This window comes from Ctenopharyngodon idella, chromosome 2 (assembly GCF_019924925.1).
Source record: "Ctenopharyngodon idella isolate HZGC_01 chromosome 2, HZGC01, whole genome shotgun sequence".
Lineage (NCBI taxonomy): Eukaryota > Metazoa > Chordata > Actinopteri > Cypriniformes > Xenocyprididae > Ctenopharyngodon > Ctenopharyngodon idella.
In genome coordinates, this window is record NC_067221.1 from 24,529,068 (window position 1) to 24,542,037 (window position 12,970).

Genomic DNA, 12,970 nt, shown 5'->3' on the forward strand with positions numbered 1-12,970 from the left:
AAACACAAGAATAATAATTTAAAAAAAAAAAAAAAAAAAAAAAAAAAAAACCTATTAGCCTAGACTAGCATAGGTTACTCGCTCATTGTTTGAACTGATGAGTCCTTTTTATCTGAATGCCTGTAACCAATCAGGCAAAGCGATGTAGTTTGGAAAATGTGAAAGGTTGCAGTCGATGCGTAACATCGAAACTTCATTACCTTTTCGAAATAATCCATTAAACAATTTACGATTTGGAGCGTGCACTAATATTTTCAGTTCCATTCGTTTGTGTGTCGTCTCAAGGACAATATGGGTAAATTCATGAACATTCATGTATAGCTACCAGGGTTGCCAGGTTTTCACAACAAAACCCACCTAATTGCTAATCAAAACTAGCCCAATCATGTTTCAGGTGGTGTCCCCCAGTAAAAATCATGTTCCGGGGGGTAAAATCCGAATTTTGGCGGGTTCCCTGGTAAAATTTGCATTCCAGGGGCTAAATATCATGTTATTTGGACATGAAAAACAACCCGCGGCAACAGTGTTAAAGTAGCCCAATTGGCAACACTGATAGCTACTCCATTCACTGGAACAGTTTTTCACGGGAACTTAATATTACACAACACCAGCAGTGTTCTTAAAGGCTGAATAATTCCAAATGAACACCTTTATTTAGACATGAAAATACATTAAAAGAACATCCTTTACATGTTGCGCGTCAATTCTATGCGCTCTCTACTCTCTCTCTTTGCGTGTGCGAGAAACACTAAGCGCTCTCAGTTAAGCGACGGCAAATCAGGCGCCTTCACACTAGAGTTTACAGTGCATTAAATACACTGCGCATCCATTGAGATTAACTGAAATAGTGTGCTTCACGGATCACTTGATGGACAACGAAAATCTCCAGTTAAGGACGAGTGAAAATATATCTGTGCTAAACTTATACTTAGCCTCTAATTTAAACACTGGCGAGTGAATGATGACATTATTTAGTTTCATATGCAAGTAATTCATTATTTTTGGAACACATACCAAATACTTATTCATTTAGGAAATTCAAAGAAATATTTCAAACACTCAAATTATGCTGATATAATTTTTAATATATAACAATTCTGTTGTAATAGTCAATATTTCCAAAGAAATAAATATCCCCCACAAATAGTCCTGAAAACACATTATTTAATCAAAATTGCTGCAAGTCTATCAGTCAACAAACGCTTTATAAAGTAAAATCCAACAGTATGAAATGTACAGATGGTAAATGGGTATAATAATAATAAACCTGGGGCAACTATTTAACTGATTGGCCCTGATCAGCAACTTATTTTTGAGTCTTCATTGTGACCTTTATGAATAAATGAATAAGTGACCATTTATTGTTTGTCATGTATATTTTTTCTAATCACCATTAGTAACTAAAACCACCTGATGTCAAAATTTCAATTCTTGAGCTTAATTTACCAGAAAACAGTCCAAAAGACCTGCTGAATGATGAACAACTGTGTATAAATGGATATTTATGTATGAGTGAATCTAAGGTTGCCAGACCCTTGTGTTATCTGAGCCCGAGCAGAACAATACAGTGAGAGAGGCTCTGCTCATAGTCATGTTTAGGAAGAGGACATAAATATAGTCGCTCAGCAAACACTGCTTACATATGGAATGCATATGTTCTTCATGGATGATGCTTCTCATTTCCCCAGTGACAGCCTGCCAGAGAAGACAAATGCATGCATTACCGCTGAGTGAACCACGCTGACATATGGGCATCAATATAAACAGAAAAGAACACTTAGTAACAGAGTTTAGGGCAAAACATTAAAATGTGTTTGGTCCACTGAGTAATGGTTTAGTAATGTTTAAGAGAAAAAAAAACAAAAACAAACAAACAAAAAAAAAACAATGTGAGACTAGTAGGGGTGAATTCAGGTTGGTTGGGACATATTTTCCCAGTCATCTCAATGGCAAAAAGTGTCCCAATCAAACTGAATTCACCCTATTAAGGGGATAGTTCCCCCAAAAATGAACATTCTGTCATCACTTACACACCCTCAAGTTGTTCCAAACCTGTATGTGTTTCTTTCTTCTGTTGAACACAAAAGATGTTATTTTAAAGAATGTTGGTAACCAGACAGTTGACGGTTGCCATTGACCTTCCATAGTATTTTTTTCCTACTATGGCTACCGTAACTGTTTGATTACACACATTTAAAATATCTTCTCCTTTGTTCAACAGAAGAAACACATACAGGTTTGAAACAACTTGAGGGTGCATAAGTGATGGCAAAATTTCATGTTTGGGTGATCTCTTTAACCCCTTAGCATTCCTGTAAAATTTGCCTAAAATGCGTAAAAAGGCATACCCAAAGTAAACTGCATACTGCTCTTAAACCATTTGGAGTATATGCATGGTTTTGGACTCTGAAAGGTATGTGTACCGCGGGCAGTACAGTTGAACGCTAACAGGTTAAGGCCCATTCACACCAAGAACATTAACTATAAAGATAACTATAATGATAACTATATTAGCATCCACACCAGCGGACAATATTGTTCTGTTTATTTTAAGCGTGCGCTGCAATTTTGTTGTCTGGCCCTTTAAATGTTCGAGCACTTAAAAACAGGATGAATTCTGATTGGCTGTCAATGTTTTTAATGTCCATCTTCTGGAAAAAATCGTTCTGAAAGTCAAGTCACCTTTATTTATATAGTGCTTTATACAATACAGATTGTTTCAAAGCAGCTTTACACCGATAAACAGGAAAATCATGAGTCAATAATGCAAACAGAATTCAATTCCGCTGTAAATCAGCTCTAAAAAGACAATAGCAAACAGTCATTATTCAGTCGAAATCAGTTCAGTGTTGATTCATTTCAGTTCAATAACTGTAAAGTACATAAATTATGAAATGAGTTCAATTCAGCTATAAAGCAGCTCTGGAGAAAACAGCGATGTCATCATCCAGCTAAGTTGAGTTCTCATCCGATAGTGTCAATGCAGTCAAATCAGCAATATTGCTGATATTTAAGTGAAAGTAATTCCAGCAATATTGTTTCTCTGTGCTATTATCGTTATAGTTGTGGTGTGAACTCTGCTATTCTTCTATATTTAGAAAGATTTTTAGAACTACATTTCTATTGTTACCATTATAGTTATCGTCCTTGGTGTGAATGGGCCTTTAGACTCTGTTAGGTCAAGTTGTTCTGCACTGCTCTCAGATCACAGAACACATTTCATTAAGGGATTTCCCCTTTTTATAACTACAGCTAGGAATGTTTCAGTTAGTTTTGATGATCATGCTTGATTGAAGAAAGGAGACAAAATGTTTATTATGTTTAGCATGTTTAGTATGTGAGGAGCACTAGGATCTTACTTGTCAAAGTAGTTGTCCTGGAGGTTCAAAACAAGGCTGTCTGCACTCAGGTACACCTTGTTCTGAGAAGTTGCCACCTGGTGATAAGATATAAGATTATGAGACAAGAGCCTACATATATGCTAACTGTCAGAGTCTGAGATGTAGCTTTTGGGTTTTTTGCAATTTCTCTGAGCATTGCACGGTCTGACCTTGGGGATAATTTGCTGGGACGTCCACTCCTGGGAAGATTGGCAACTGTCTATAACATTTTTCACTTGTGAATATCTTCCTCACTGTAGAATGATGGACTTCAAATTGTTTGGAATTGGCCTTGTACCCCTTTTTAGATCAATGCTGATATCTTTCTTCGTTGACATTGTGTTAACACAACTGAACGCTCTAGACCAGCAAACTGCCAAAACTTCTGCTTTTGTAGAGTTGGTCAAGAGTATTTCATTAGGAGCAACTGGCTGCTACTTACCCTCTTAATTTCTATGGAAGCAGTAAGGGTGTACTTAAGTTTTTCCACACACGGCTTTTCCATTTTGGCTTTATTTTTTTTAAATAAATAATGACACCGTTTAACATGCCATGTGTTGATGTTCATCTGAGGTTGTATCTACCTAATTTTAAGACCTGCTAAGGACCAGATGATTTTTTATTATGTCCTGATGATACATAAAATTACAGAATTTAAAGAGGGTGTACTTTCTTTTTGTACACACACACATATAAATCAGATTATCAAAGTCACAGCTTAGATTTAAATATATTTATTATTAAATCTGATTCTGAATCAATGCAGGACAGTTGTTCTCTAGGACCGATGTTGCCTACACCTGTCCTAGGGTGAACTCAGTACATACATATATTTGTCCGAAATCATTGTATTTTAATGGAAAACTATGTCAGTGATGCTGTGGCGGGGCATGATTTTGAACAGCTGGAGTGCCCCCTGTGTGCATACGGTCATAGAAAACAATGTGTTGGAACTTTAAAGACATGGCACTGTGCGGAGTTTCTCTCAGCATGCGACAATCTTTATGTTTTGTTTTGTTTAAGGATCCTTTTATTGGAAGGGCACTAAAACAATGCCATACAAAGTGATAGCATTTGGCAGGTGTTAATTTCAAACCCATCTATATATATGGCCTTTTTATGGCTTCATTAGATAGGACAGTGAGGAACAGGATTGGCAAAGGACCTCGAGCTGGGAATCAAACTCTGGTCACCGGAGCCACAGTTGCACTATATGTGCTGCCCACGAGGCTATCGGCTCCAACAGCTTTTTTTTATTGCATACTAACATAGTATGTAGTATGTATACTGTGCAGAGTACAGATGGAATACCAAACACCTATTATGTTGGTTTAATTTGACCTTCCATTACTAGTGAGGTGAAATTAATGCAAAGTATTTAAAATGCAGCAGTGATTTTTAATATCTCTATTTTAACTCATATGACTAGACTTCCAAAAGTGAAGACATTTTTTAAATTTATTTAAAAAAAATGTTCACTTACATGCAACAAAATGTTTATGTAGCATACTATGTTTTGAAAAATTGTTATTTAATGTCTATTGTTTTACTGTTTTTAGATGGCAGCACAGTGTATACTGTGCAAAAATAGTCATTTGGACCTAGTTTTCATGTGTTGCTCATGTAAGCTGTGGAACTGGCAGTTAAGTACTAAGCTGTTAGCATGTACCCTACAGTCCAAAAGTTTGGGTCAGTACAATGTTTTTAGAAATATATTAAAATGTAATTTTTTCCTGTGATGCAAAGCTGTTTCAGCATCATTACTCCGGTCTTCAGATCCTTCAGAATCATTCTAATATGCCAATTTGATGCTCAAGAAACATTTCTTATCACTATCCATGTTGAAAATATTTGTGCTACTTAATCTTTTTTTCAGGATTTTTCACCCTTGAGCTATAGTTCAAGAGAACAGAATTTATCTAAAATAGTAATCTATTGTTACATTTTGTTATGTCTTTACTGTCAAGTTTTTGATCATTTTAATGTGCCCTTGCTATATAAAATCATTGATTTTTTGATATTATTTCATACTGATTGCAAACTTTTGAACTGTAGTGTATCAACATCTGCTAATGTGAGTCAATGAAATTCAACCAATGATTTCTTTTGTTTGAAGTGTGTCTTACCGTTTTGGCGATATTTTGGGCTGCTCTGATGCGTCTAAGTTTTAGGTATCCAGGGTTCTTCGTAACCGCTTTACCCAACTGGAGTGCACAAACACAGAATAAAAACAAAAGCAAATTACTCTGTACCCTTGGTTGAGCCTTTGTTTACCGTCAGCAGACAGCCATTGACCTGCAGCCCCGTTTTAGAAACAGAATTGCATCATATCAGCAGGAAAGAGTGCAAAAGCAAAGTCATGAAGACACTAAGACTGCAAATGCTGGAAAATGACAAACAAATTGAAAGAACAACTGAGAAATGTCCATAATACACAAACAAAAAGAGAGAACAAATGCTTTCAAATGTGTTTTGGTTGTGGATAGCTTGTTGAGAATGAGGGGGCAACAGTTCAAAATAGCCTAGATGTATGACTGCAACAACTGACTGTGGCTTAATTAGCGCAGAAGCAGTGTTCATTAATTATATCTGATAATTACAGTCATTTACCACTCACAGATCTAGAACATAATAACAGGGAATAATAATCATATGAAATGAGGTGCTTGTGGATGCAAATAGTGCATCTGGGACGTTTGAGGGTAACCACGGAAACCACTTATAAACCTGAATAAAACAAGAGATTGTTTCAAAGATCGTCAATATGTGTGAGTGTGTGTGTGTCAAAGTGGAATAGAGAAAGCTGCAGCAGCATACCAGTTTAGCAGCCTCAGCTTCACCCTCAGCCTGGATAATTTTCTGTCTCTGGTCCTGTTTGGCCTTCTCTACATAGAACTGAGCCCTCTGGGCCTCCTGCTGGGCTACACGGTAAGAGAGAAAGGTTATTTCATAGAAAAATAGCTCACACATAGATATTCTCCTTTTTCAGACCAACCTACGTATACTTTTGTTCATTTTTAAGTGACAAAAATACAACAAACAAAACATTTCAGTGCTTACACAAACCTTTTATGCAAGTTGTGTATTGTTGTTTGGTCAATAGGGAATACTGATGAAATAACTAGACCAGAGTGCCCTCTAGTGGAGAGCATTAAGATAAGCAAATATCATTCTTTCAAAGATACACCAATATGGGCAATAACCAATGATCAATCTGTAGTTATTTTTCTACAATTGCAACTCAGAATTTCACAAAAAAGTATATAGTTTATATCTGAAAATAGACCTTTATGATAGGGTTGTCACCACAGTTATTTTAAATTATATTGGTGTATTTTAAATATTTTTTAATTAAATAAATGCATCCTTGGTGAGCATAAGAGACTTTTTTCAAAAACATTAAATATTACCTCAAATCTGTGAATGGTAGTGTATACTGCATTACTACCTTATACATAATTAAGACAATTTCTCCATATCACATAGAACACCCATTAAAAAAAAAAAAAAAAAAAAAACTTATTACAGCACAGGTGTCAAACTCAAAGCCCTAGGGCCTGCCATGTTATTATTAATATTAATTCTATGATGTGTATGATCACACAGGTGTCTTTAGTATGATGAGTGTGTCGCGTGATCTACGGGATCTCAGCTGCATCTGAGCAGAAATGGGTTTTCAACCAGTACTAGTAAAAACATTTATCGTTTGTAAAAAATTAATTACAGTGTAGGAAACAGAACTGAAATTAAATTGAAAAACTTGACCAACATTTGTTTATATGCTGATTGGTTTGGCCAACGCCTATATTCCATATCAACAAATTCTATACACATCATAAAATGTGCAATTTATTTATAAATGTTATATATACCATAAAATGCGCCAAAACATCTGGCCCCTCTTACCAAGACACAGAATGTGGCATTAATATAAGGTATTGTGTGAAACTGACTTTATTATGAAGAGGCTCGTCTCATATAGCCAATGTAAACAAATCATATTATTAGTTGACTAGGTACAATATAATTTTTGTTAGTTTAGGAAGCTTAGGCATGCTTAGTTTACGGTGCTAAATTCACTGCATTCTGTTATGGATTAGACAAGATGTATTTCAGTACTACTAACCAACTTGTTTGGCCTCCACAGCAGCGGTGTACTCTTTGCTGAAGCTGAGCTCTGTTATGGCCACGTCATCCAGGATGATGTTAAAGTCCTTAGCTCTCTCGAATAGATCTCTCCTTATGAGTAGTGACACCTGACCACCAAAATAAAACAACACAAATAACAGCTAAGCTGATTTCCTCAGTAACTGATTACCTTATTTAAACCAGCAGCAGGCATGCAGATACAATGAGGTCCAAAAGTGAAATTGCTTATACTTATGCTATAAGTTGTTCTATTTAATACGAAGTATGAATGTCCTAATATTTGCTACATCCTTCTTTTGCTTTATTGACGGTAGCATTTGAACTCCACAAGCTTGTATAAATCTCATGTTACCCAACATGATTTGATAATGTTCCAAAGAGCATATTGTGCTTCATTGAAATCTCATATTGGATTGTGGACTTTTGGACCCCACTTCACAAAAAACAAGTAGTAAAAACTAATACAATTTGGTCACAAGTCTTAATTTTTAGACTTATGACCAAACAAGTGAATACTTGTGTGTTTCAGCCGTCGTCCTGAAGCATCAGGTGAGTGTGTGTGAAATAACAGCCCGTCTTTTTAAATAACTTCAATTCAGTAATAGTACTTTAATATTATTCTCTAATACAGACCTGCAAACTCTGGACTGGCAAAAAAAATAAAAAATAAAAAAACCTCCTCGGCTTGGCATGATTTCACTGTCACTTTCGCCAAAAGCCAATGAGTAGGCAGCTCATTCACGGCGTCATCAAGCTGTGGCTTTAATAGTTGTGACAGGCCTATACAGAATGAGAAGAGCCTTCTGTGTATATGCTCTTGCTTTTTGCTTGCTTTTGTAACTTGCATTTTTCTTCTCTGCCACTGGTTCACCTGAAGGACCACTGTTGGCTTAGACTTAAGTCTTTATACTGTACCTGGGCTCTCTGTGTGATCAGTTGAGAGGCATTGAACTTGGCCACCACACTCTTGAGCACCTCGTTGACGATGGAAGGAAGCACACGCTCGTCATAGTCTTTCCCCAACTGCTGGTACATGACTGGCAAGCTGGAGGCACTGGGCCGAGAGAGCACACGAAGACCTATGTTCACCATCTGAAGATCTGTGATGAACAGAGTCACATGAATTCAGAAGGTGCAGGTCACAAGCGGCACAGCCTTAATGTGCTGGTTATTGATGAGGGCAATGGTGAGAGACAAGGTATGTTGCCCTAACAGCAGGCAACATCTTTCAAGATTTTATCATGCACATTTTTAACATTTATTGCATTTATGACAATAAAACATCTGGTTCAAGGTTACCTTTGCTTCCAGTGAGGGATGAAATCTTCCTTGGCCTGGCTCGAATATCATAAATGATGGGGTACTGGAACCACGGTATCCTAAATGTAAGACAGACTTCTTAAAGGAACAGTTTACTGCAAAAAAACTTTTTGCATCATTTTCTATACAACTAAAATAGATTTATTCTGCTAAGCTCCAAAAGAAAAAAAAAAAAAAAAGCACATTTAAAGTGTCATAAAAGTCTTCTAAAGTCATACGATAAAGCAAGTTTTAAATACTGAACCAAAATGAGATTTGTGAGATGATGGGAAGATAAAAGTTAACATTTACACTACTGTTCAAAAGTTTTGGTTCAGTAAGATTTTTTATTTAAGAATTTATTTTTTTTTTTTATTCAGGATGCATTAAATTGATCAAAAGTGACAGTAAAGACATTTATAATGTTAACTTATAAAAGATTATTATTTCAAATAAATGCTTTTTATATATATATATATATATATGCATATATATGCTCATCACAGAATCCTGAAAAAAAAAAAAAAAAAAAAAAAAAAAAAAAAAATTATCATCGTTCCCTTTCTGAAGCTTGGCAGTACATCACCCACTTTCCTTGTATGGACAACAGAAGCTTGGATATTCGGCCTAACACCTTTTGTACTTTATAAAAGGGAAAAATTTACATGGAAGTGACTAAATGTTGACCAATTCCGTTTTGAAGTGTACTCTCTCTTTTAGGGTGGGTTCACACTTGGCATGTTTGGCGATTGCTCTGTTAGTGTGGTTCATTTGAATAAGTGTGAACGTTAGCATCCAAACCCTGGTGCGCACCAAACAAATGGACCGAGACCATTGAAAAGATGGGTCTCGGTCCACTTCAATGAAGTGCAGTTCAAATGAAATATGAACGCAACAAGGACCAAAGACATGTAAATAAACCAAAAACAGGACATGATGTCACCCTAAAAAGGACAGAATGCTCAAGCATACCTATTTTTTTCTCATCATAGTCACGACATTGCCCATTACAGTACCCAATACATTGCCCATTGTCAAGTACGGCATCAGAACCGCGTCTCCTCGCAGCAGATTTTCATTTGTGTGTGACGGAGGGACTGTTGTTTTGACTCCTTTACACATTCTTCATAAGTTCTCAGCTGGTCAAAATACCATCATATGTAAGCTACGCACATACAACAAGCGCATTTAGCCCAGCAAACAGCACTGTTTTGGATGTTGGGTATGTTCCATCTCAAAATACTTAATAAAAGCCGACCAATCAGGTTATGAATGTATCCCTATGCCTTAAGATTCTTTAGGTTCGGTGTTAAAAATGTCAATATGAATGCTAAGTGGACAAGGACTAAATTTTTTTTTTGGTCCAGACCAAACGAACTGAACTACAAGTGTGAACACAGCTGTGGGGCATACTCACACTAGACACGGTTGCCTTGTACCCAGCTTGAGCATCAATAAAGTGAGAAACAAACCTGTTATAAACCTAAATATATTCAAATTAATTGAAAAGTGTACTATCCAAATAGTAATAGAAAATGTTTGTTGTTGAAATGATAACAGTGGTGCACAGACAGTAGTGCACATACAAGTAGTGTTATCAAATGTACCAGTACTACAGGTAGCAGGCGGTACTTTAAAAAAAAAAAAAAAAAAGAAGTTTTCTGCTGTACCAAGTATATTCGGTACCTGCAGATAGACACTGCTTTCAAACATACTTACTGCTAAAAACACACAAGGTTTTGTTTCGTTCAATGCTAGCTGCACACTCGCGAATCCTTTCATTATAAACAACAAAGTGTAAACATGATGTAAATAAGAGATTCACTGTACATCTAAGACAGCTTTTTTTATTATAACAGGAGATTTTGTGAGTACGCAGAATTCAGGGAGCTTGCGCTTTAGAGTTTGAAAGCCTTAATGATTATAAAGGGAGGGCTCTTTACTTGCTTTCTGTTTATTACCCATTCACATTCAGTTAATTTTTCATGCTGCTCAGTCAGTACACTGCAAAGTTTCTGGATTGACAACCGTATTTAAATGCGTGATTGAATTGGAAACTGTGACAATTGACAGTGATAACCAATGGACAAGACAAAATGCAACAACATTTTATAAAGTATTTAATTCAATAGTTTTTGCTCTGGTACCGAAATTGGTACCAAGAATCGCAACATTTTACTAATATTGATACTGACTGCTAAAATTTTGGTACCGTGACAACCCTACATAGATAGTAGTAGCCATTCCGTTCACCAGCACGGTTAGAGATCAAACTACATGCGTAGAGTGCCTGTAGATCCGTGCCTGAGCCCACCTCTTTAAGCGGGCCAGGGCATGATTATTACACAAGTCAAACGAACTACACTTTGGGGGTCACTAGGTGGTTCAGATGGCCTAGTGTGAGGAAACCCCTACTATTATAATGAAATCTCACGGCTTGAATGACAGCCGTCGTGTTTAATGTACCTGAAGTGCAATCCTTCTGCAAGCACAGTATCCATCTGCATCCCTCCAATTCTGTTGAAGATAATGGCTCTCTGGCCACCCTCCACTACACACACACACAGCAAAACACAATTAGTTATTAAACTCCCAATAAAGCATGTTTGAGTTTAGAACATGTGAGCAGGTAAAAATTGACAGAAGAATTATTATTTTGGGGTGAACTTTAATTCATTATTTAATTTTGCTCATTTAATGACCATACTATGTATGTGATCCTGGGATATTTCAGCATGTGTTTTACCTGTGTATGTGGCTTCTTTGACCCCGTAGGCAAGGGCTCCAGCTCCGATAAGCAGCTTCAAGCCCAGCCCAGCCCCTCGAGGGCCAGACCCCATCCTGCCAGCAATCTGCCTCAGCTGCTGCAAAAAATTCTGAGATAAACAGACACATAATGTCAGACTTTTCAAATACATATTCAAATGGTTATTTATATATACTAGACAGCATATCATCTCATTTTCAACATGCTTGATCCTCCTCCTACTAATGTATAGGCGTTATGTTTAAAGAGACTTGATGTAGAAGTGGGAACTGTGTAGATGTATACATCAAATACTTTAAAGCCTTAAAGCTGATCTCAAGCCAGTTTGATTCAGCTCAGATTAGAAAGACTTTTGTTGTAGCCTACAAAAAGATATTAAAATTGATCAAATCCGATAAGGACTCCTAAAAATGTTATTTGTGGTTTTGTGCAAGATACAAGTACCCTTCTGATGAGTAAGAATTCAGTGAATAAATGAATGTGGGATACGAGTACGAGTAATGCAATTCAAGTGTGCCAAATTGACCTTGTCTAGGACAAATGATGGCCAACTTTAAAATACTGTCATAATTTCACCATATCACTGAAACAAATTGTGATTTTAGAGTGAGCTATATCAAAATAATTATATTTCAGTGAAGGTCACACACATAAAGTTGTACAAGGCTGCGTCATAGTGGCATAACTGAACCCTGCAAAGCTAGCACACTACTAGCATAGCTTTCTTTAAGACATAAATAAACCTACACAATTAAATGCAAATTACTAGACGCCAGTTATTTAAAATGCAGTTATTACCTGCAAACAAAATGTTTATATACATTCCCAAAACCTTCTTTATATTTTTCAATATTAAGTAACTTACTCCGGGATCTTTACTCGCCATGCTGTCCTGATCTCGGCTGTACGTCACTTGTGACAAACCAAGCACATGATGCAGTACGTCCTGGTTTACGCCATGGCACCATGGGAGTTGTAGTCTACTGGTGGAGCTGTAGTGCAGCAGTGAAATGAACGTGATTTAACCCGCGAAGATCTTTAACAAAGCTTTCTTCAGAGACCCGCGGTAATTTAATTTAATTAATTTAATTAATTTAAATAAGCTTAAAGGCAGTGTGCAATTATTGTTTATTTCATTGTTATTTAAATCAACATAAAGGCAGTACTACCATACAGGTTATAAATAGCCTACATAGTAACATGACATCATACAGTAGTAACAAGAACCTTAATGGTCCTAAAAATATCTTATTTTTTTTTTTTTAAATATAATATTATTTCTTTAATATATTTAAAATAAAAATTATATATATATAATTATATATAATATTTTAGGCCTATATGTATTATTTCTGGGGTGAAATGTTTATGACAG

At 36.2% G+C, this 12,970-nt stretch overlaps 1 protein-coding gene across 1 annotated transcript; it reads right to left on the bottom strand.

The window, feature by feature from the left end:
* Positions 1-1,064: 1,064 nt before the first annotated feature.
* On the bottom strand, positions 1,065-12,616 carry phb2a (prohibitin 2a). The gene is made up of 10 exons (XM_051868198.1): positions 12,461-12,616; positions 11,575-11,704; positions 11,295-11,379; positions 8,829-8,908; positions 8,445-8,629; positions 7,507-7,636; positions 6,198-6,301; positions 5,507-5,584; positions 3,360-3,436; positions 1,065-1,695 (listed from the first exon to the last, which is right to left on the bottom strand). The coding sequence occupies exons 1-10, from the start codon at positions 12,479-12,481 to the stop codon at positions 1,677-1,679; spliced, it is 909 nt and encodes a 302-aa protein (XP_051724158.1). The 5' UTR covers positions 12,482-12,616; the 3' UTR covers positions 1,065-1,676.
* Positions 12,617-12,970: the final 354 nt, after the last annotated feature.

What these genes read in the sequence shown, in the direction of transcription:
- phb2a (XM_051868198.1), bottom strand. Translation starts at nt 12,481, where the DNA reads ATGGCGAGTAAAGATCCCGGA. An exon ending in TGGCGAGTAAAGATCCCGGA is followed by an intron (nt 11,705 to 12,460) that starts GTAAGTTACTTA and finishes TGTTTATCTCAG; the next exon opens with AATTTTTTGCAGCAGCTGAG. An exon ending in TGATCACACAGAGAGCCCAG is followed by an intron (nt 7,637 to 8,444) that starts GTACAGTATAAA and finishes TTTGGTGGTCAG; the next exon opens with GTGTCACTACTCATAAGGAG.